This window comes from Chenopodium album, chromosome 25 (assembly GCF_948465745.1).
Source record: "Chenopodium album chromosome 25, dcCheAlbu1.1, whole genome shotgun sequence".
Taxonomy (NCBI): Eukaryota; Viridiplantae; Streptophyta; class Magnoliopsida; order Caryophyllales; family Amaranthaceae; genus Chenopodium; species Chenopodium album.
This window is the reverse complement of record NC_137858.1, coordinates 22,078,318-22,101,822: the sequence shown is the minus strand read 5'-3', so window position 1 is coordinate 22,101,822 and position 23,505 is coordinate 22,078,318. Positions and strand designations below refer to the sequence as shown.

General features: G+C 36.7%; 2 protein-coding genes across 2 annotated transcripts; both read left to right on the top strand.

The window, feature by feature from the left end:
- The first annotated feature begins 1,422 nt into the window (after positions 1-1,422).
- LOC145614961 (uncharacterized) lies at positions 1,423-16,683 on the top strand. Its single transcript, XM_081670039.1, has 11 exons — positions 1,423-1,776; positions 2,167-2,256; positions 4,565-4,636; positions 8,962-9,009; positions 11,219-12,300; positions 12,403-12,647; positions 12,861-13,073; positions 13,710-13,802; positions 13,968-14,060; positions 14,143-14,553; positions 16,435-16,683. Exons 6-11 carry the CDS (start codon positions 12,618-12,620, stop codon positions 16,468-16,470), a joined length of 876 nt encoding a protein of 291 aa, XP_081526165.1. The 5' UTR covers positions 1,423-1,776; positions 2,167-2,256; positions 4,565-4,636; positions 8,962-9,009; positions 11,219-12,300; positions 12,403-12,617; the 3' UTR covers positions 16,471-16,683.
- LOC145614962 (uncharacterized) lies at positions 7,373-8,873 on the top strand. The gene is made up of 4 exons (XM_081670040.1): positions 7,373-7,519; positions 7,611-7,913; positions 7,996-8,101; positions 8,187-8,873. Exons 1-4 carry the CDS (start codon positions 7,407-7,409, stop codon positions 8,691-8,693), a joined length of 1,029 nt encoding a protein of 342 aa, XP_081526166.1. The 5' UTR covers positions 7,373-7,406; the 3' UTR covers positions 8,694-8,873.
- Positions 16,684-23,505: the final 6,822 nt, after the last annotated feature.

The window sequence follows — 23,505 nt, the reverse complement described above, 5'->3', positions numbered from 1 at the left end:
AATCAGATGAACATGAAAGGAATAGTGTCCTTTGAACAAGTGTATTATTCTGATAGCGGGTTCAGAATTATTAGAAAGCTAATATATTCAGCAAGTTCAAGTGATCGGAATGCCTGGGTGGAGGCCGCTTCCGATCAGTGATATTAATATAATTAATATTACAGCTTAATCTTGACTGAACCATTCGGGTCACACCCAAGCAAAATATACGAACCGACTCGACGAATTAATTCGGAAGAAATTAATTCGTCGCCCGAGTGTTAAATATTTAGACGTCGGTAATTCGAGCTTGGAGCGTCGAAACCGATCGTCGGAAGTCGAGTCAAAAATAATAAAATGACGAGACGCGCAAAAATAATAATAAATCGACCATATTCCCAAAATACCCCTAGCATCGGAATGCCCCGAGCATCCGAATGCTAGGGGCAAAAATATCCTAGCATAGGTGGCTAGCAAGCACCATGACGAGCCTAGCATGACTGGCTAGGGGCGTGCTAGCGCACCGTGCTAGCAGCCACGCACAGCAGCAGCTAGCAGCCGCAGCACGTGGTGCGTGCAGCAGCTAGCTGCCGCAGCTAGGCATGCTAGCACAACAGCACTAGCAGCCGCACACCGCAGCAGCAAGCCCGCACCAAGTGCGTGGCTTGCGCGCATAGCAGCAACCCGCAACTTGGTGCGGGGCTGGGTGCGGGCTGGGCTCGTGGCTTGGGCCATAGGGCCGGTCACTATGGGAAGCTTGGGGAATATGGGAGCAAGTGGGTGAGGACATGTGGCACAAGGAGAGTATTGAGTGGGGAGAAAGTATGGTCCCCTACTCTCCATGTGGTCCTCACCAACCCATTTCACATGGTAATGCCACTTGTAGATTTATTATTAGTTTGCAATTTTAATTTAATTTAGCTTTAAATTAATTTGTGGAATTTCATGATCCCACATTGATGGGATAGAAATTCCCACTCATACTTTCCTCTATAAATACCAACCTTGGGATTTGGAGAAAAGTGCTTGAGTGGGAGTTAGAAAGAGCATTCCATAATTTTGGGAAAACTCTTAAACTCCATTAACACTTGGGTTTTGGTCGGACCTTGCTAACTCCAAGGTAGCGGACCTAAAAAGTCGTGTTCATCCTTTGTGGGTTGATACTGTCACTACAAGAAAATAGAGTAAATTTTGACGCTTTTGCCTTGACACTTTTGTAATGGGTCATAATTTTCCTCTGTCCACTATTATGTAATTTATACATTTTGACTAATTTTAGAGCCAAAATATATTGTGTCCCTCAAAAGGGTCATAATATTGAATGCAATGAAACGTGTCACCCAACTATCAATTACACATTTACACAACTAACCCGCTGAAATTAAAATTTCACCAAAATTTTTAATCTAATATCCCGGGAAACTGTACCCCATGTTCGTCTTCACTGCACTATCAGCTCCCATAACGGTTTTGTTAAGCAGTTGCCAATAACACCTTATTCGCTGCTCAGATTTGTTGCCTAAAAACTTTGAATCTTCACAAAAAATCCCTAATTTCTTGATTTCAGTTAGCATATAATCATCTCAGCCCACTTCTTACTTTACCTCTTCAATTTTTTTTTTCAATATATTTGAAGCGTATAGTATGATGTGAATTGCAGATTGCTTTAATACTCTTCATAATTTGCCAAAAAATTTCTCTTAATTTAGTTTTGGGGTTAATTTTTATTGTGAGTTTTGATTCATCGTTTCTATTGTTTGTTGGAGAAAATTTATCAAGATTCAGCCCAAAGATCTCGTAAGTTTTTTTTTTTTTCCAATTTTTTTCTTTAATTATTTTGTATGTTGATAGCTGCATGCATGATTATTACTATAATCTCCGATTATAGTTGAAGAATGGGTTGAATTAACGAATTAGTTAAGTTATTGAATTGGTTAATTATATTCTAACTTTTTTATTGGTAAAGAATTGGATACCCATTAGCAATTGTTACTCAAAGTCTCGAATTATGCATATTTTATTAAAAATTGTAACTTTTTGATAATTTTCAGATGTATACATATTCAATTAGTTGTTTAATTAAGTGTTTACATATACATTGCTTTCAAACTTTAGATTCTTTTTTAAATTGAAAGAAAATGCACAACTACAATTAACCAGCAGATTTTTGACCATAATTATGCACAGGTCATCTGAGGAGAAGGTGTGGTATTTGAAGTGCAAAGAAGTGGAAAATCAGAAGCTAAACAGGAGGAGAAACGGCTTCAAGAATTTGAGGTAATGTACAAACGCACTACCTAAATATAATATCGTTCTGGATGAAAATTTCTGTTTTGTATCTTTGAATGTCTATAGTTGGCTGTGAGTTTTGAGCTTAAGCTTTAACTAAATCCATAGTTAACGAATAATTATTTGATGATTCATAATAGGCGATGGTCTATTACCTTCTTCGGCTAAATGGGATAACTATAAAAATAGAGATGTATGCTGACTTTGGTGACACTGATTACAAAGTATATCTCATATTCTTTTCTGATGTAATTAGATATATTTAATAGTTTTCTTAAAGGTGATCAATTTTTGAGAACATAGATGTATGTAGCAGTTAGTGACTGCTTGAATTCAGAGTTTTGAGCATGCTGGTAATATGTCTTAGAAATTATGCCATCAAATGTAGTCTCCATTGGCTGCAGGAATTAAGAGAAGAACAACATATATATCCTACCCAAACCATGGGTCTTACCCCCATAGAGTCCTGATAAGTGAAAATAAAGACAAGATTCGGTTTTTTTTTTTTTTTTAAAATCACGGAATGCTTAATTACCATTTATGTGATTATTTCTTTGAGTATAAAAGTCATTACGCTAAACAATATCTGAGAAAAGATTCAATTAACTATTAAGAATCGAATCATGTTGTTCGTATAGTTGATCTTAAGGAGTTAAGATATGGCAGATTCTTACTCATTTATATTCTACTTAACTACTTAAATTTGTTCCTGTAAACTCCAAATTTAACTGATCATAGTTTCGAGTAATGATCACAAGGAAGGTGTCTTTTTGTTTGCCTTTCATTGTTATGGATTACTGAATAAACTGGATTATTGTTGTTCTATGCTTTTGTATCATTGCTTGTAGTTTGTAGCATAAAACATATTTCGTATTTGGGGATAAGCTGCTTTTGCAAGATGTAGTTGAGGATGGACCTTGTGATGTCTTCTATCTCTTTGTTTTATTAAAATTTCTGGCATGATAAGTATTTGTTTTCCCTAAAACTTTTTTTTGAAAGATGGGAATGGGAGCATAATATTAACCACAAATCAGATTACATCAGGCTCCGCCATGGACAGGACCCTTTGCGGAAAGGAATTTTCAAACAATTGCTCCACCTCATTTGAAGGAGTAAGTCTATCATAAGTGTGCTGCTGTAGTTACCCTTCCTTTTCACATGATGGCAAGAAAAACAATCAAGAGTGTCCCCCAAGCTACATATATCTTCCACCAGTAGATCAAAAACAGACCTCACAAAGTACTTCAAATTAATTGCACCTGATAAATTAGTAGCATTTTCATTCTAGTTCCACCTTTTGATAACCAAGACTCAAGGCAACCTGTAACCCCAATCTAGCAGCGAGAACTTCATCCACCTCAATTGAACTTCTGCAGACTTCCCTACGCACCACCACTATATTAACACAACCTGCAGCATCCCTAAAAATCGCCCCTAACCCCATGCCATTCTCCTCCAACATTGCAGCGTCATAAGCTAATGTTAATATCTTCCTTTCCTTCATAAGATTCATAAGCTCCATTTTGATTTTTCGAAAATTTGTTGATTCTTCGAGGAACCCTCATTTTCTAGATGTTCTTTTGTGAAGTCAAATTCTGTGTTTCTACTCATACTATCCTCTGACACCCAATTTTGAAATTCTGACATATTAAAACTGAACTACTGATTACCAGTGAACCAGTGAACCTTACATTTTGGTAATTATACTCATTAGAAGGTGGTGGTGGTGGTGGACCGGTGGTAGAGTTCCCTTATTACATTGCGTAGGAATGTAGGATGGTATTATTCATTTTTCAGAGCAACAATCCTAGTCCTAGCACAACATATTCCGTATCAGTTATCACTAGCAGGAAGCCAGAGCAAACTCTCGAATTATATTTTTTAAAATCGAGAACAAGTTTCACAAAACCCATAACTCCTACTAATTCACTTCCCAAGTCTCACCAAACACCACTGAATTGCGAAAAACCCACGCAGCCCACACAAAAGCCACCAAAACCAGCATCTCATGTTTTTCAAATTTATCAAATTCCTAGTAAATTTGTTCAATGAGTATTTTTCTAACAACTTCAAACTCTCCCAATTTGATTCCACTACTGATGTGTATTTTTCTATGTTATCTCCCATGTCAACTTTGCATTTGAGTATTGAATTACTGTATTTGTTTTTGTTATCACTGTTTTGAATTGAAGTGTCTTCTGAGTCCCCCCCCTATTTTTTTTTCACTCGAACATAATTCTTTATATTATATAATATATCATCTAATGTGTGGAACTGCTTGTATTTTTTTTTTCAGCATTCATCCTTTTGGATTCTTTTGGTCACTACTTGCTTAGTTTAGCAAACTCTTGAAGACATCTATACCAAGGTATTACTCACATCTTATATGCTACTAGTTCAAGTTATGACAGCTTAGTTTTGAGATAAGCTTTAAGATTGTTGTATGCTGTACCAAGTAAGCATGTAATTTTGTTTGTATGGTCTGTAATGACTTTGACAAAGCAACTTAGTGACTTATAACTATTTGGTATCTCCAATAGTTCATCATCTTTGATTACGTTGGTTTAATTATATAATTGTGGGTGATTTTTTTTTTTTTTTTTTTTTTATTATTATATAGTGAGGTTTAAATAGTATGCAATAAAAATTGTATCAATAGGTTAGATTTCATATAGTAAATCCTATACCTATAACTTTTATTGCTATTGCATGGCTATAATGATTGACCTTTCCTCAGTTTTATGATCAAAATATATGAACTAAAAGTATGCTACCACAATCTGCTTTGTTGTGTATTTTAGTTTGTGAAGAAATTGATATTTGTTTTGATAAGTAAGCTTTAAAATTTTCTATTTATTTGGTCAAAATTATATTTCCCTTATTAAAGTATTAATTATGTATAGATATGGATACAAGTTGGATAGAACTTCAACGATGCCACACTCAATATGTCAAAGGTTGTACGTAATTCATTAACTTTGCTAAGGTAGCTCAGGTATAAGGAAAGATTCGGTGTCATGTAAGACATGTAAAGTGGATAAACGGCTTCGTGTAAATGATGTAGAAAGACATATCTTGTTTAATGGGTTTTATAAATCATACAAGAAATGGATTTTTCATGGTCAAGAGGATTTGCTTCAGCGTATGATTGGGTGTAATGGAGGGAGTACTAGACAAGGATCCCCTCTAGATCAAACAAGGTTTGAAGGTCGAGATGATATGGGAGGCCTATTGAGATCTGCTTTTAGTTTTGAAAAACCCTCAAATAACCAAACCTTTGAACCACATGAAAATAATGAAAATGACGAGTATCTTGAAGAACCCGTCTTCTATGAAGAGGAGATTGATTTAGAATTTTCAACAACGGAAGATGAAGCTAAGTATAAGAAATTACTTGATGTTTCTGATGAGAAATTGTATGACGGGTGTACTAAATTTTCCAAACTGTCTTTTCTTTTACACCTTTTTCACATAAAATGTATGAGCCATTGGTCTGCTGAATCCTTTAATATGCTACTCGAGCTTCTCATAGACGCATTTCCCCAAATTCTGGAGTTCCCCTCGTCTTATTATCAAAGTAAGAGAATAATAAAAGACCTTGGCCTTGGGTATGAGAAGATTGATGCTTGTCCAAATAACTGTATGTTGTATTGGGGTGATTTTTCAAAGGAAGACAAGTGTCATGTTTGTGGTACATCAAGATGGAAGAAAAATAAGGGTACAAATGATAATGTCAGAGATCAAGATAAGACTATTTCTAAGAGTGGTGAGCCAGCTAAGGTAATGAGTTACTTTCCTCTTATCCCTAGTCTGAAGAGAATTTACATGTCCTCAAAAACAGCAGAAGATATGCGATGGCATTATACTCATAATGATAAATTGAATGATGTTGATAAGAAGGTGTTAAGGCACCCTTCAGATGCATTAGCTTGGAAATCATTTGATCAACGTTATGAGGATTTTGCCTCAGATCCTCGTAGTGTTCGATTAGGACTTGCAAGTGATGGGTTTAATCCATATCGTTTGATGAACACGACTTATAGTACATGGCCTGTGGTGTTGATTCCCTATAATCTTCCACCGTGGTTATGTATGAAACCATCTTCATTCATGTTGTCTATTATCATTCCCGGTAAAACAAGTCCCGGAATTGACATCGATGTGTATTTGCAACCACTAGTTCATGAATTGAAATTGTTATGGAGTAGGGTTGATGCTTTTTATGCTTATGATGGAGAGAAATTTAAATTGCGAGCCGCTTTGCTTTGGACTATTAATGACTTTCCAGGTCATGCAATGCTCTCCGGTCTGAGCACCAAAGGCTATATGGCATGCCCTATATGCATTGATTCGACTCCTTCTGTAAAATTTGGGAGTAAGACTTGTTATTGTGGGTATCGAAAATGGCTTCCATCATGTCATCCATATCTATTTGAGAGTGACAGTTTCAATGGAAGCGAAGAGCATGGTGAAGCTCCACCTCGGCCTAGTGGGACTGACATATTGGGGCTACAAGAAAAGGTTGGGTATGTTTATGGGAAGGCATCAAAAAGAAAGAGAGGTAATGAGGGTAACAATGAAGAAGATGTTGTCATTGGTACCAAGAGAAGCATATTTTATGATTTGGAGTATTGGGAGCATAATTTGTTGAGGCATAATCTAGATGTAATGCACATAGAAAAAAATGTGTGTGACAATATTTTAAATACTCTCTTAAATACCGATAAAAGCAGAGATAAGAAGGATGATCGAGATGCCCTTCAAGAATGGGGCATAAAGCCACATCTTTGGGTTCAAGATAATCGTATGCCTTCAACTTCTTATTCTATGTCTGTAGCTGAGAAAGAGAGGTTCTTAAAAGTCTTACAAAAACTCAAAGTCCCTGATGGCTATGGATCTAACCTTTCTAGATGCGTGAACATGAAGCAAAGAAGGTTGATTAACCTTAAGAGCCATGACAACAATGTGTTGATGCAAGATATCCTTCCCGTCGCATTAAGAGCTTCTAATGCAACAAAAGTAATTGATTTGCTTGCAAAATTGTCTTACTTTTTTAAGCAATATCCTCCACTGCTATTGATCCTGATGATCTAGATGCTCTTCATGAAGGAATTGTATTAACCCTTTGTGAGTTGGAAATGGAGTTTTTGCCTTCGTTTTTCACAATCATGGTTCATTTGCTAGTTCACTTAGTGGAGGAGGTTAAACTCGGTGGACCAGTACAATACAGATGGATGTATCCCATTGAGAGGTTAGATTTATTTACATATATGTATAATCTACATTCATTTAGAAAATCTATAAGTGTACTGTATTTTAATTTAATTTGACTTTTTGAAAAGGTACTTGGCTCATCTAAAGTCACATGTAGCTAATAAAGCCCAACCTGAAGGGTCAATTGCAGAAGGCTACCTTTTAGAGGAGACCATTAGGTTTTGTTCAAGATATCTTGAAGGTGTTAAGACTGTCTTTAACAAACCTAAACGAATTGATGATGATAGTCCCAATTCTGGAAAATACTTGTGTAATTCTGGCGGTCGAGTAATTGGGAAAGAGGTCAATTTCCGTCTAGATGACAAAAGCTTAAAACAAGCTCATCGCTATGTTTTACTGCATCATTCTGATGAAATTCAAGATCTTCTCGAGTAAGTAGCAAGTATTTTTCTATTTTATGAATAACCAATTATTATAATATATCATGATAATTTTTTTTTCCTTTCTTTGAAGAGAATTTTTAAATCTAAAGCGACAAATGAATACACATAACCCAATCACTGAAAGTGATGAAAGTGATTGGATTATCAACGAGTTCGAAGAGTGGTTGCGAAGTCAGGTGATATATATATATGTATCCTAATGTGTTCAATTTTCTTACAAAAATAGCATACTGTTTTTGACTTTATATTCTACCATGATAGGTACACTTAATAGATGAAACCACCGAAGATGGGAAACTTAGAAAAATTCTGGCAGGGGGATTGAATTGTTATGGTAAAAAAATGAAGGGCTTTATGATCAATGGGTATAAATTTCAGATCATGGACCGTGATAGCCGTTTGACTACCCAAAATTCTGGAATCATGGTTGAAGCACATGGAGAAGCATACTATGGGAAAGTGAAGGATATATATGAATTGGACTATTATGGCACTTATAAAGCTGTATTGTTTCACTGTGTTTGGGTAGATATACATAGGGGTGTTAAATCAGATCAAAATGGCTCTATATGTGTTAATTTCTCTAAGTTGATGCATTCAGGAAGAAATTTGCAAGATGATCCTTTTATTTTCTCATCTCAAGCAAAACAGGTTTTCTACATTGAAGATGAGAGACGAAAAGGATGGTTTCATGTTGTAAAGACTAAGCCTAGAGACTTGTTTGATTTAGGGGATGAGTTACCCGAAGTAGATAACGAAAATGAATGATTAGTTTCCTATTTTATTATTTAATTTGTATTTGTAATTGCTGAATTTAATTATGAGTTTATATTTGTCATTAATTAATATTTCCTTTTGCTAAATTTATCCCTTTACTTTTTGTTAATTCTATTTGTTAATTACAATCTATTTTCTCATACCATCTAACAGTTATAGCGGTTTTTCTTATGATTTCGATTTGCTCTTAATTAACACACTATTTTTTTTCTTTCTCGTCAATATCATATATAATTAGAGCTATATTCTCATTGTTCAGGTGTAGAACTTCCTGTCAAAAAGAGAGAGAACGAAGAGGTTTAATTAGGTAAATACTTTCCCCTATTCAATATTGCATTGAAAAATTATATGCATTTGTTTCTTAATTTTTACGTTAGATAAATAATCATAATTAAATTAATCATTTAATAAAACTTCTTTTTTACTGTTTACAGAATAATTGAAAATTTAACTATTAGTAACCATCAGCAATAATTTGAAAAACAGAAGCAATTGTAAGAAATTCCTGATTCTATTGCATATGTAATCACATGAAAGTATGAAACCATTGTTCAATTATGACTCAGATAACTTACTAAGCAATGGAATTTGTATAACTAGCCTGATTTTTATAACTAGCCTGATTTCGTAAATGCATCTTTTCATTTATTTATAAAATGAATCTTTCGTTTTAATGAAGGATAATAGTTACCTTGTTGGAGTACTATCAAATTGCTTTCAGCCATTCTATTTCTCTGTCTTCTGAATTTTGTGATGAAATCACATATTTACTCTAAACTAAACCCTTGGTTTGCATTTAGGCTTTGCATTTGGGTCGCATTCAGTAGAGAAGGGGTAATCTACTTATGTATAAAGCTAGAATTCTTTGCATGAATATTTGTTACAATACCCAATATAGGGAGCCATTCTCCTTGTTTTTTTCTTTGTGACTCTTCTTTGATGATAACTGGCCAGTTGAAGATTGGTTAGCATTTAGAGCATTTGCATCTCTGTCTAAATGTTAGAAACTGTATGTTAAAAGCTAATGTACCACAAATTGGTGTAAGATCAAATCTGCAGTAGTCGGTAAATAAATATGCCCAATTCGTTTTCAAGTCTCTAACCACCTCACCTTATTAAACATAGATGCTATAATCGGTAAAGTTTGATCACACATTGGTCTGTTCATTTGAAATTAGGAATACAGTTAGAGTAGCTATTGGAAATCTGTTTTCAAGTAATGCAAGTATATTTATTCTTATACAGTAGATTTTATTGTCAATTTTTCTCTTTAGGAAAAATTTTCTGTCGATATTTTTATGCTGTTTTGATTAATGTCTGTAACACTCTAGCAGGTATTTACTTGTAATGGAATTTAGTTAAAACAATAAAAATCAGTTCTTGGGAAAGTTGGCAGCTTCTTTGATTAATGGAAATGAAGTAACAAAACAGGGGGTAGCTTTAGGCTACTAATCTCTGGGTTAGCACCTTTAGGGTACCACTCTCTAGGTCTAGGTATTACAATGAACTTACCTAATCGCCACTCCTACCCTCCCCTTGTTTATATACACATCCTGACAAAGAAAAGAACAAGACAAAAGTTGTTGTTGTGGTAGCTGTCAAGAGTCCCTCACTGATTTGGTGGTGACTGTCCTGCTGTCACATTCCTTGGCAACCCTTCATTCTTTGACAGAGCATCAATCATTGGTTCCTCATTCCTTAGCTGACCTTTCTTCCTTCGCACATAAGTCACCAGGCCACGATCCTTAGGGGTCAGAGCATTCGTTACAATGTCTTTTGCCTTTAAAGATTAGTTATTGATCATTAAATTCTCTTGATATTTTTATGTTGTTTATTAGGACAATGGCTCTAGGCCATTACTCTCCAAAAGTCCTTACAATTTTCTGCCTACCTCCTCTACTTTAGTCTCTTCCTATTTATACTACTACAACTCATACATAAATGGACAAAAGCCTTAATTGCTAATTTACTACAACTTGTCAACAAGCTAAAGTTACCACAGTAAAAGAGCTAATATAACAAAACATGCTCCCTGCCCATATTAGTAAACCGTTGCTCAAGTGAGAGGTGGAGAAGGCCTCTGCTTCTGCTGCTGATCCTGTTCCCTCCTTGGTCTCCTGCTATACACCAAAAAGGGCGGAGCTTGTGGGTGCATTGCAGTACCCTTTTGTATTCGATCCATTTCTGCAAACAAATAGAGGAACACAAAGAAATCAGAAAGTTGTATGTGGATTTCGACAGACTGATGCATTGATCGATATTATTAAAAACCAACTCAACAATTTAAGCTAAGAATTTTAATTGGCATACTCAGGTATACGTAGTAAATCAGTAATCTGAGTTGATTTACTTGATTATGCTCATTGATTACTGAGGTTTAGCAGAACTGTCACCTGTATGCATACTCTACTTCCTTCGACTTCATTTTCACATTTCGATTCAGAAAATTGAAACCTGTCTGATATCCTATGCTGCACACATAATTTCTAACTAGTTGTATTTGTTTCTATTAATAGGTGCCTCGTAATGAGTTACAGAAGTAAAAGAACTGCTTTACCCCCTGGCGAGGCTCAATTTTCTTCAAATAAGCAACCCACTTCGACATCCTTACAGTCTAAGTCCATCCATATTGCAGTGTCACAATCCAACTTTTCAAAGTCTTCTAAGCAATCCACCCAATGGGGACCATTTAGCCCTCCAACAGTTGGAAAATCACAAATGTTTGGGCACATATCGCAACCAAACAAATCTTCTATTAATACATCAAAACCCACATCTACATCATCTTCATCTGTAGTTGCTGCATCAAAAGCAGGTATACCAACTATAATGCTATCAAACTCCCAACAAAAGATGTCATCAAAACCTCCTTTAACCCCATCACAACCTAGATCGTATCCTATGTTACAATCTGTAACACCACAAACATCACAACTCCCTCATAAAGAAACACTACAGCCTCACAAAGGAACAATTCAACCTACTAAACCATCAAAGCTGCATAAGGCTATAGAGCATCCGACTATTCCACCTTTTACTAAAGCTAAAACTGGTGCACTTCCGTCACAAGAAACAACACAAGTCCCTCATAAAGAAACAACTCAGCCGACTAAAGCATCAAAGCAACCTCAAAAAGCTACCGAACATCCGAGTAAACAACCTTTTCCTGGAGCTAAAACAGGTGCACTGCCGGTGGGAGCTTCACAACAACCTATTGTCTCTTCTTTGACTGGAGCTAAATCCCAATTAGAAAGAAGAGTTGTTTCACCCCTGGAAGCTATGCAACAAACTCAAAAGAAGCATCCTATGACGTCTTCTAATTTTGGAGGTGAACCCTTGACACAACCTCAAATGAATACAACTTGTACACCGGGACTCTAAAAGGAGAAGTCTCCTGCATACATTCATGCTGAAAGCAACAAGAGGTTAAATTTTGACTCTGACGAACCTGAATCTTAGTCAGAGAGTGAAGAAGAGTTGCATGAGTCAGGTGTAGTGGACAGTGGTGTGAAAAGAACAAAATTTAGACGCCGAAGTATTGTGAAAAATTGGCTAGAGCATGTCAAGTTTGATGAGGAAGAAGAGGTTGTGGCATTTGGTAAGTGTAAATTCATATTTAATATTATGTGCTTTGTTTTTTTCCTTTCCGAATGTTTTTTTCTTATTGTTTAACACTTACCTAATTTCATTGTTTTCAAAGATGTCGATGGAACACGACACCTTGTGAAGGGTTCTGTTCAGCCTCGAGATGTGTGGAATGATGCACCAGGATTTAGGTAATTCGTCTAATTTAATGAATTCAACCAACCTCTTCACAAAGGTGGCTCCATCCTTGTGAGTTTCTTAGGAGACATTGCTAAACGAGAAGAATTTTGTCCCGTGGGAATTTTAAATTGGCATAAGTTGAGCTCGAATATGAGAGGCAATATTTTTAACCTTGTTCGGGTACGCCTTTTAATCGTTCACCATGAATATATAATCTTACTTTCATTACTACACTTATAATCTATTGCATGCCTGTCATATGCTATAGTTATCTAATATATGATATAATTATGAATGCCTCAATAATAACTCACATGTAGTATGATACGCTATAAGTTATATATGCTACATAGATTAATCTTAATGTAACTTTATTTGTACATTTACTTTAAGGCACATTTTCTGTTACCCGAAGGAAAGGAAATGAGGAATGCTATTTTGAAGCGTATTGGCAAAGCATGGAAAAATCATAGATATGCATTAAAGAAGGATTATTTTGATCCCGTGGAAAAAACGCGTGAGCAAAATTATGCTAGTATACCCGATGGAATCACAACTCAAAATTGGAGTTTTCTGGTTGATTATTGGCTTTCATCGGACGCCAAGGTTTGCATTTTGATTTTTACGGGAATTTTTTGTTTATAGATTAGCTCTGTATAACTGTTTTGTATGTTGTCAAGTTGTTAGTAACATTTTAGTAGGATATAATAAATGAACAATCCTAGATGTGTGATAAACATTTTGGTGGTTATGTTGTTTATGCTGATCAACTCCTCCCACAATGTCCTCTAATTCTTCATAAGCAATAACCTATGACCAGCAAATCTATAAACTTACAGTCTTATAGCTTTATAAGGAACAAATCGGAGAGAGAAAAGAGTAAAGTGTACACAATGAAATGGACCTCCTGTATTCGCCGTTGATGCCACAACCCTTTTCCTCTGTTGTCTCTCTAATAAGCTACATATTCTCTCCTTCCCTATTATCTTGCTGTTGCCAATAGTCGTTTGCTTGTGTCAGCATTGCATCCCTTCAGATATAGTTAGTCACACGATAAGGTTTAGAGATCTCAAATCCATTATATTTACACAGTACACGTGTTAGTGAGAACAGAGGCTAGCTTCCATCAGAACAACTCACTACCTAATGACACAAGCAAATCTGTTATATTCTGATTATAGTGGTTTTAGTGTGATGTAACTTTATTTCTATCTCATGCTAACCAAGATTTTAAATAAACAGAAAATGTCTGAACTCGGAAAAGCTGCTCGTGCGTCGCAAGTTCTCGTGCGCAAGAGTGGTGCTAAAAGCTTTGCAAATCGCAGAGCTATTCTGGTATAATTATCTTTCATTTTATTTAGTCTTAAAATCTGCATTTAGTGTTTTTTTTCCTGTTTGACTATCTTACAAGATTTGGAAGAAAATGTAACTTCGTCAATTTAAAAGACTTAAAATAGCAGAAGTTAAATGTCTGACATTTGTGTGTTTCTCACATTGCAGAAAAAACAAAAAGGAGATTTCAGTGAATTGGAGTTTTTTAAAAGTGAAGGAGATGGAAGCTTCAAAGAGGGCACAACATCTCGTCAGTTTGTGGTATATATACCAATGAAAATTAGTTTAACCACTAATTTATTAGCTCTTTGCCAAGGTTTATAGTTTTCTTATCATGTAACAGGAGGATGCAATCAAGAAGGTGCAAGAAAGCCTTGATAACTCCTCTTCTTCCATTCCCAAGGTTGATATTGAAAATGAAGTTTTCAATCAACTTATGTATCAAGGCGAGATCCCTAAGCGTCCTCTAAATTATGGCTTTGGTGTGAAGCAAAGCGACATCTTTGGAGTGGAAGGACATTTAAGGAAAGAAGGGTCTTACTATGTCAACAATAGTGATATGGAAGTGGAGAAGTTGAAGGTTGCATTGTTAGATATGAAGAAGCAAAATGAGGATCTTGCTGAACAAAATCAAATATTGAACACAAAATTTAATGCAGTTGGTTCTATGATGGCACAGGTTTTGAAGGCAACACGTAGTGGAAATGTTTCATCAGAAGTTATAGATAATGCAATACAACTACTTGATTCTCAGGTTTGGAATAAACCATTTCTTTTTTCATCCGCTTCCTTTTTTTTTTTTTAAATTTCCTTTCATTATCTGTGGCAAGATTAAAACTGCATGCATGAATAATGTAAGAGGAATTACTTGGAATTACATGCTGTGGAAATTTTTCATTAAAATCAACTTTACTTGTCTTTAAATTCCCTTACATTATCCTTAATAAGAATATTACCAGTTGAGTTAAGCACCTCAAACCATGCTTGGTATATTTAAAGAGATAAGGGAGAGGCAAGTACATATCTTATCAACTAAAAAACAAAGAAATGAAATTAATTACATGCATTTCCAGTTAATCTTATTGTTGCCGGGTTGTTGTCTTGATTTTGTTATTGCCTAGTTGTCTTGATTTTGTTGTTGCCTAGTTGGTCTTGATTTTGTTGTTGCCTAGTTGTTGTCTTGGTTTTGTTGTTGCCTGGTTGTTCAGTTAATGTTATGGTGCTGCAGCTGTTGCTTAATTTTTCAGTTTGGTGGTGTTTTGAGCAAAGGAGCAAATTTGAGCAAAGTAATTTTTGTTTCCTTCTTCCTCGGTTATTTTGTTTGAAATTCAGCTGTGTCTTTTTGGGTGTTCATCCTAATTAATGGCTTAGCTTGTGCAGTTTTTTCACTCTTATAATGCACCATTAAGAATTTTATGTTTTAATTTTTCTAACATAAACAAAATTATGAAAGAAGTCAAAAGTGTACCAGTTGAGGATTGGCAACATTGGCTGTTTTTTTAGATAGGCAAGTCTTGTTATGATGGGAACTTCCTCAAAAACATAGTCGTGTTGGATTTGTCGCTTGGGTCGGGAGTTGTAGAGCAGAGGGTTTGTGGGTTACTGGTGGTAAAATCTGTAGGGTCTTGCTGTCTTGGTAAGATTGATAAGAAATCGTATGTAGAATCTGTTGTGAGCCTTCCCCTTTCCCTTGCTTACATTTACTGTTGCCCTTGGTGGAGAAGTGTTGTCAGCCTTTCCCTTTCCCCTGCTTCTGCTGCTACTTTCCCCTGCTGCTGCTGCTGCCTTTGTCCCCTGCTAACTGGTGGTGGTTGTGGGTTCATTGCAGGATTGCTAGTTTTAGGTGGTTTTAGGTTCGATTAAGGAGAAGTTGTGTTAGTTAGAGGCAAGTTAGTACGTTTTAGGTAAATGTTTGAAAGTTAGTCATTTTATATAGCTAGATTGATAAAGAATACAGTAAAAAAAAATATTTACCATACATAGAAAATTAAAAAATTACATATGGTTGTTACGAGAATGATGAAGTATGTTTCTGATTATGGGGAGTATGCTAGTAGGGTGTTCAAGCCCCCTGCAATGCTCACTGCTGCTGTATCTTCGTGGAAGGTTGGGTTAAAATTAATTGTGATGCTCACATTGGCCAAAGCTACAGGGCTAGGGGTCGTGATTAGAGACGATTATGGTAATGTGGTGGCTGCTGTAGTTCGAAGGGAGCATGCGGGGTGGGTTCCTTCTCTGACCGAGGCTGCTGCTTGCAGATATGGGCTGCTTTTGGCGTGCAGGTTGGGGTACAGCAGAGTGATTATTGAAAGCGATGCCCAGCTTGTTGTGCGTGGTCAAGCAGCGAATGCAGGGGTTTGATCCCTTTAGTTTGCTGTTGGATGATATTTTATCTATTGCTAGTTCTTTTTCTGATTTCTCTTTTTCTCATATTACTAGCAATGGGTTAATTACTTGTGTTGTGGAAGAAAGTGACTATTTAGTACAAAAATTCTTGTTAGCTAGGCGTATCACTGGACAATTATGTGCTTGGTTTACGTTCCTCCATGGTTAATATTTTCTGTTTAACTTCTCTAAATTTGCAATACTACTACCATACTACAATAATTGTTCACATATGAAATTTTCTTCGCAGGTTGTTGATGATGTAGGCAGCAATGGTAAAAAGTAAATGAAGAGCGTGATTTGGCTTCAAGCACTTATTATATATGTGTGGGTATTTAATTAGTAGCTTTGATAGCGTTGTGTGTAATTAGTTTGAACATCTTTTTTAGGAAAATATCTATATATCTTTGTATTCAAATACTAAACTTGTTTAGTTGAATTGGATGTATAACGTTATTATGTTAACGGATTTATATATATATGTAAATATATATATATATGTGTGTGTGTTTTTTCTATATATAATTTACTTTTTTATGTAAATACATTTTCATTAATTATGATTTTATATATTATTATTATTTTGTTTGTTCAAAGTTTTATGTAAGTACTTCATTAACATAATTTTATCAATTTTCGTCCAAAAAAAAGGGGGGGGGGGTGACATATTGACGCTTTTATGAATCAAAGTTATTGGTGGTATTTGAATTGGTGAAATAATATATCATCATTATGACACAAAAAAGTGTCACAATTTTTTTAATAATGACTAACAAAAGCGTCACAATTTTTTGGGCATTAATAATGGTGGGAAATTCAGCCCCAATTTGACACACAAAAGTGTCATAATTTGATAGTTATGACTCAAAAAAGTGTCATAATTTTTTAGTAAGGACACAAAAAAGTGTCATAATTATTTAGCAATGACACACAAAAGCGACATATTATACTTTCAAATTGACACAAAAAAGCGTCAAAATATTTTGGCTTCAAAAATTTTGACGCTTTTTAAAGCGTCAAAATAGAAAATTATGACGCTTTTTAAGGTCAACATATGTACAAAAAAGTGTCAAAATGTGCCTTGTTTTTTTGTAGTGTGTTGGAGGCACGGCATTTGAGGTGCTCAAAGCTTTCAAGTAAGAGCCCATTTTGTGAGGGCGAAGCTCGCTTCAAGGGTATGGTTCGTTCTTCCTTTTCTTATGATTATTTATTTATGCTTTATGGTTTTATTAATTACGAGTGGTTCTTTGGGTCGGGGTTGTTTCCGCGGTGAGTCTGACTCACCAAACCCCAACAGAACAATCACAAAACAGAACACAAATTGAAGATCTTCAACGTCATTTCAAAATTTATCAACAAACACTAAAATTCATAAATTAAAATTTATCAACAAACACTAAAATTCATAAATTAAAATCATAAAATTGTCACATCAATCGGATGAACAATCTCAAAAATAAAAAAAAAAATAGATAAGGAAATTAGAAGAACAAACAGCACATGCTAATTAATAATGAACTAATAGAAAACCATCCTAATTTAAACTCACAACCCTCATCATAATCACAGATTCAAATAACAATTTATACTCATATCAATTCGACTTTCAAATCTAATTTTGAAGAATCGATACTCATATGCAATCTAGAAAGGAGAGAAAAGTTTACCTGCTTGAGGGAATAGTTGATTCGATAAATGCGACCAATGTGAATGGTAGTGAAGAATTGACGGCCAAGTGCAGAGGAGGCACAACCCCACGAAAAAATGAGGCAGTCGTAGTCGTTTAGGGAGAGAGAAATCGAGTTTTGTCATAGTTCCTTGTGTTGTCTTGCCATTGTTGAAGCTCCAAATCAGGGGTTTTTTTTACTAGGGACGAGATGGGTGTTCAGCGATTAGAGAAGGTGATGGAGAGTAGATAGTGTTTATTAGAATTATGGTTAGTGAATGGATAACTATAAACCAGATCTGAAGAGAGGGAGAGAGAGAGATGAATGAAATATTTGAAGTGAGGGAAGAGATGAACGGCAGTTGAGCTTGAGATGCTAGAGAATATGAAGGGTTGATGGGTGTCATAAATGGCACCCATTTGATGAGCATTTAGGTCATTTTTATCCTCTTTTCATAGCTTTCTTGCTTAATAAATGTTTAGTTTTATGCTTTCTCTCTCTATTTTACCTTTCTTCTCGTATTTTATGGCTTTTGTGCATTTCTATGGCTTTTCTAGTATTTTCTCCTTTATTTGTTCTATTTACGCTATTTTACTTGCTTTTCCTTTATTTTAGATTTTATAGATTTAGTTTTATTTTTTTATTTTATTGTATTTCATTTTCATTTCATTTTCTTTCTTTTATTTTCTTTTCATTTTATTATATTTTCTTTCTATTATTATTTACATTTTCATTTTATTGCTTTTAATTTTATTTGTTGATTTTAGTTTTATTTTACTTTATTTTCTCCTCGGTTCGTGTGTGTTTTGTAGGTGAATGTTTCAAGTTCAAGTCCCTGCGCTCTCAAGTTGCGCTCTCATGCCGGGTAGTGTTGAGCCCACTAAAAAGGTGTTTTCCTACTACATACTTTAGTGTTCATCAAGAGCATGTTGCGAGGGTGATGCTCGCGCCCACCGACTACTCTACCCCAAGCAATCTCCCTTGCTTTCCCCTGTTTTCCGGCAGCCGCAATTAACTCCTTTCATCCCACAACAACTCCAACAACACCTCCACACAACAGCAGCAACAACACCAAATCTGCCACCAGTTAACTACCGCAATTCACTCCACCAGCCCACAACAATCCCTGCCACCCAAAACTACAGAGCAGCCCCTGCTTCACCGTTCACCAACTCACACCAAGCAGCACCGCAACAACCACATCTCCAGCCACAAGCCACACAAATTAGCCACTCACGCATCCTCCCTTATTTCCCCAATTCACCAACAACTACAACAACTCCTAGCAGCCCCGACATCACCCAAAATCATCCCGCAATCACCACCTTCATTCGCCCCTGCTCCTGCCGCATTTCGCACCACCTTATCCCGCAATTACCAGCCACCAATCGTACCTCCCTGCTTTCTTCTGCTCCAGCCGCAAGTAGCACCTCCAGCAACGAACACCTTTGCAGCAGCCACCCTCACTTACCAGCAGCGCAGACCACCGCACTCTCACCTCACTCAACGCGGCCGCGCTCGCAACCTTCGTGGCCGCGCGATTCTTGGTCTTTGGATTTGCCAAGCATGGGATTAATTCCCATTTGGAAGAGCAGCACCGACTTAGGGAAGCCGATTTTCTAATTTTTTAATTAATTCCTTTGAAATCTTTTTCTAATTTTCTTTTTATTTTAGTTTTCTTTTACTTTCCTTTGCTTTTATTAATTTATTTTACTTTATTTTATTTTATTTTTCTTTTCTTATCTTTTCTTTTCTAATTTATTTTCTTTTATCCTTGTATTTATAAATACTCATTTTTAGGTAGAGAGAGAAACAATTAGAATTACAATTTGAATTGATCATATTTTCTTAGCTTAGTTGAGAGCTTCTCTCTCTAGTTTTAGGGTTAGTTTTAGGAGTAGATTTTAGAGAGAGAAAGTGAGGAATTTCAATAGTGATTTGAGTGATTGAAAATTCAAGGTGACAATTGTATTGTAGATCATGAAATCAATCAATGAGGATTTCTAACTCAATATCATTTTATTGCTTTGCTTAGTTAATTCATGTTTGTTTGGTTTGATATTGATATTTGATCTTTGATTAGTGTAATTGTTCTTCATATTTTGTTGATTCTTGTTTTCTTTAGTTGTTTGTTGATAGATGATGATGTTTGAGTAGTTGTTTGGCTAGGGATAGGGTGAAGCTTGTATGATTGATTGATTGTGATCAATTGAGGGAATTCTGTTGATTGATTGTTGAGATTAAAGTGATTAATGGAAGCTTGCATGTGTGTAATTCGATTAGGCCTTGAGAATTATGCTAGATTGCATTGTAGGTTCACATTGATACGGACAATTATTTTGTGGCTTGCATTTACACGATTGAGGTGTCTTGTGACGTTCCTAGCTAGAGTTTATCGTAGTTGACGCTAGTTAGACCTCTAGAAAAATAGCTTGATATGCTCTTTTGGTTGAGCTTACCGTTGGTCTTCACAACCATTGGTTTGCGCATGTTTCCGGGTTAGTATAATTGTCATGATACTTGTTGATCCTAGTCCCTAGCACTTTATTTTTTTGGTTTCTTTGTCTTAGTAGTTGTTAGTGTCCTCTTTTATCCTAGACTTCGACCTAGCTTAGGCACATAATTGGAAGCACTTAGACATTACTGTTCCTTTGGGTTCGACCCTTGACTTACCTCTATACTTGTATTTAGGTTTGTTAAGTGTTTATAAATTTTTTTTGGCTTAGGGAGGATTAGTCCAATGACCTAGTTCACCCCTCGTCAAAATGGCGCCGTTCCTGGGGACCAGTGTCTATGTTTGATTGTTTTTGATTGCTTGAGTCTAGGTCTTCGTTTATACTTTTCTTTTATTTGAGTTTTTTTTTCTTTGTATAAAAATGGGAAATATCTCGTTTCCTCAATTTGAAAATGAGCCATTTTGGGTGTACTTTAATAGACTAGACAACTTCATTAGTTACCATGGTTATGATCTTTGGAAGGCTTGCGGGATTTGTTATCATAGTTTGACTAAGCAAACTAGAGACATTGTTGAAGCATGTTTAGTGGTAGATTTCAGGCATTGTCAATCGATGATGCTTGGGACTTTTATGTATGGTTTGCTAGAGATAGTTATAATCGTGGTTATGGTGGTTCAAATACTTCTATTGATGATTGTTATGGTCCATGTTCCATGAATAATGAATCTTGCATGCCTTCTTGTGCCCCCATTCCCTATATTGATGATGCCATTCCCCATATTGACGATGCCACTTATATCGAATCTGCTGCTCTTTCTTGCTCATGATGGTTGTTTTTGCTGATTATGAAGTAGATTACAGTATTGGAACCAGCATTACTTTCATAGTTCATAGTTTGCAAATTTTGAAATTGAAAAAAATGGTGTGAAGCATATTCTTGCTTGGCCATGTTGAACCTCAAAATTGTTTGGTAGACGATATTTATATTTGTATTATTGTTAGTAGTCTAGAAATAGTTGATTCTTTGAGATTTTTGAAATATAATCCCTTGAATGATTAGTTAAAACTGCTACAGGATGGCTTTTGTGGGTGTTAAAAGCCCCCATTTACTGAGTTTGACTGCAGGTATTGTAGCCCCCAAGTATGGGTGGCATTCGATTTTTGTGTTTTTGCCCTATCGACAGCCGTTATGCTGCCGAAATGAGTCTAGAATACGTATATTAGCTTAGTTTAGAAAGGAAAACAAACTAATAAAGAAACTCTATCTATCATAGCATGGACTCGACTCTATTCGTCGATGCTGAGGAGATTCTAGTAGGTCATGACGAGGTAGCTCGCCCTCGGAAGAGGGAGACCCGTCCACGTGAGGAGGTTCGAGAGCAACGCCTCGCGGCCGATCGACGTCGCCAGGAGGATGTTGTTTGGGAGGCTCCTCCTAACTGGGAACCTAGGGTCCTTAAATGGGACCTAGACCATCATGTCTCGATCAGAGGGTGGCGCGGCATCGTGAGTTTCTTGCGCCTTTTTTTTAGTATTTTTTTTCTTTCAAACCATAACTGTTTTTTTACTCTTCCGTAGAGTGAGTCTAGCATGCATCTATACGACTCTGGTGACTTGCGGACCCGTTTTGAGAGTTTACCCAAGGTGGTAAAGGGGATCGTGGAGCTTTCGAGGATTAGCCGCTCGCTGGCGGCTCTTCGGGATTTGTCGATTCAGCCTGCTTCGTCAGCTTTCCTCCGCGAATTGCTGGAGTTTTGGTGGGATTCCACCAACACTTTTCACTTTCCGTGGGGAGAGATGACGATTACCCCTTACGACTTCTCTATGATTACGGGTTTTCCTTTTGAGGCGAGCCCATAGTTGTCGGGGTTGTTACGGGGTCAGACGCGAGACTGAGTGATCTCGTGGGGAACCGACTTGCGACGGTTCTTCACGTGTATGCGCAGTCTTGTCCGTACTCGGTTCTTGCCGACGAGTTGTCGGTAGACGAGGTTGACCAATAATGTACACTTGAGCAGCTGGCCCGGATATACATTGCCCACGTTCTTTGCGCCACTATCTTGAGTGATCGGGGAGAGCATTTCGCTATTGGGTTACTTATTTGCCTTAGTGACTAGGGGCAAGTAGGTAGCCTGAATTTGGCGGAGGAGTCGTATGCCCATATGCTTATAGCAATGGGCAAGGCGACCTGGGTGCTGGATCCCGCGATAGCTACTGAGGTGCCTCGAATCTCCCTCTCGTGGCATGGTCGTATCCTTGAGGTACGTACTTTAAATTTTCTTTTTATCATTATTTTTTCCTTTTCCTTCTTTGAAGCTTATTATTTTGATTTTTTCGTTTAGGCTCGGGGATACTCGTACCTGCCTTTTTTAGCCCTCAAGGTGCTCGGGGCTGCTTGCTTTCCTATCGGCCATCGACTGGCCGTGATTAGGAAGAGGCAAGCCACTTCAGCCGGCGACTTTTGGTAGAGGATTCTTTCGACGACTTGTGTGTCGGTGAGTATTTTGACAACACATGTGTATCTTTCTCTATAAATATTATTATTTTGTTTTGATGATTTTCATGTGATTGTATATTTTAGATCGATCTCCGTCCTTGGAGTTTGATCGTCGGAGTCCCTGAGGTTATCCGGTCTGGAATGGTTTGTTGTCGTTTCTGGGCCCTCTACCCGGGACTCCCGGTGCTCCAGAGGACGGATGCTTGGTTTTTAGGCGAGCGTATTCTCCGGCAGCTTTTATCCGAGGAGCCTTTGGTTCCTGAGGACCCTCTGATCCGGATGTTACGTCCGGATTTGCTGTCTACCAAGGATCGAGCTCAGGCGATCCGTGGTTATCCAGCAGAGCAGCTGATGCTGCCGGACGCATTTTATCCGGCTTTCATTGCGTCCAAGCTGACTCCCTTCCCAGCTTTTGTTCCGGTTAGTACCTTAACTCTCTCTTTTTCTTGTTTCTATTTATTTTTTCGGAACCTTGACCCTTTTTATTTTTCTGTTATTATATTTTTCTTAGCGGGTCGAGCTAGGTGTTTTGGTACCTCCTACAACGAAGATCACGTATACCGATGCTGTCGGATCAGTAATTCGAGATATCCTTCCAGCAGCGGAGGATGATGAGGGGATATCGTTTGTTCCTGAGACGGTCGAATCAAGATGTCTTTTTTGTATATGTACTTAAACATTTCTATTTATTTTTGTTTCAT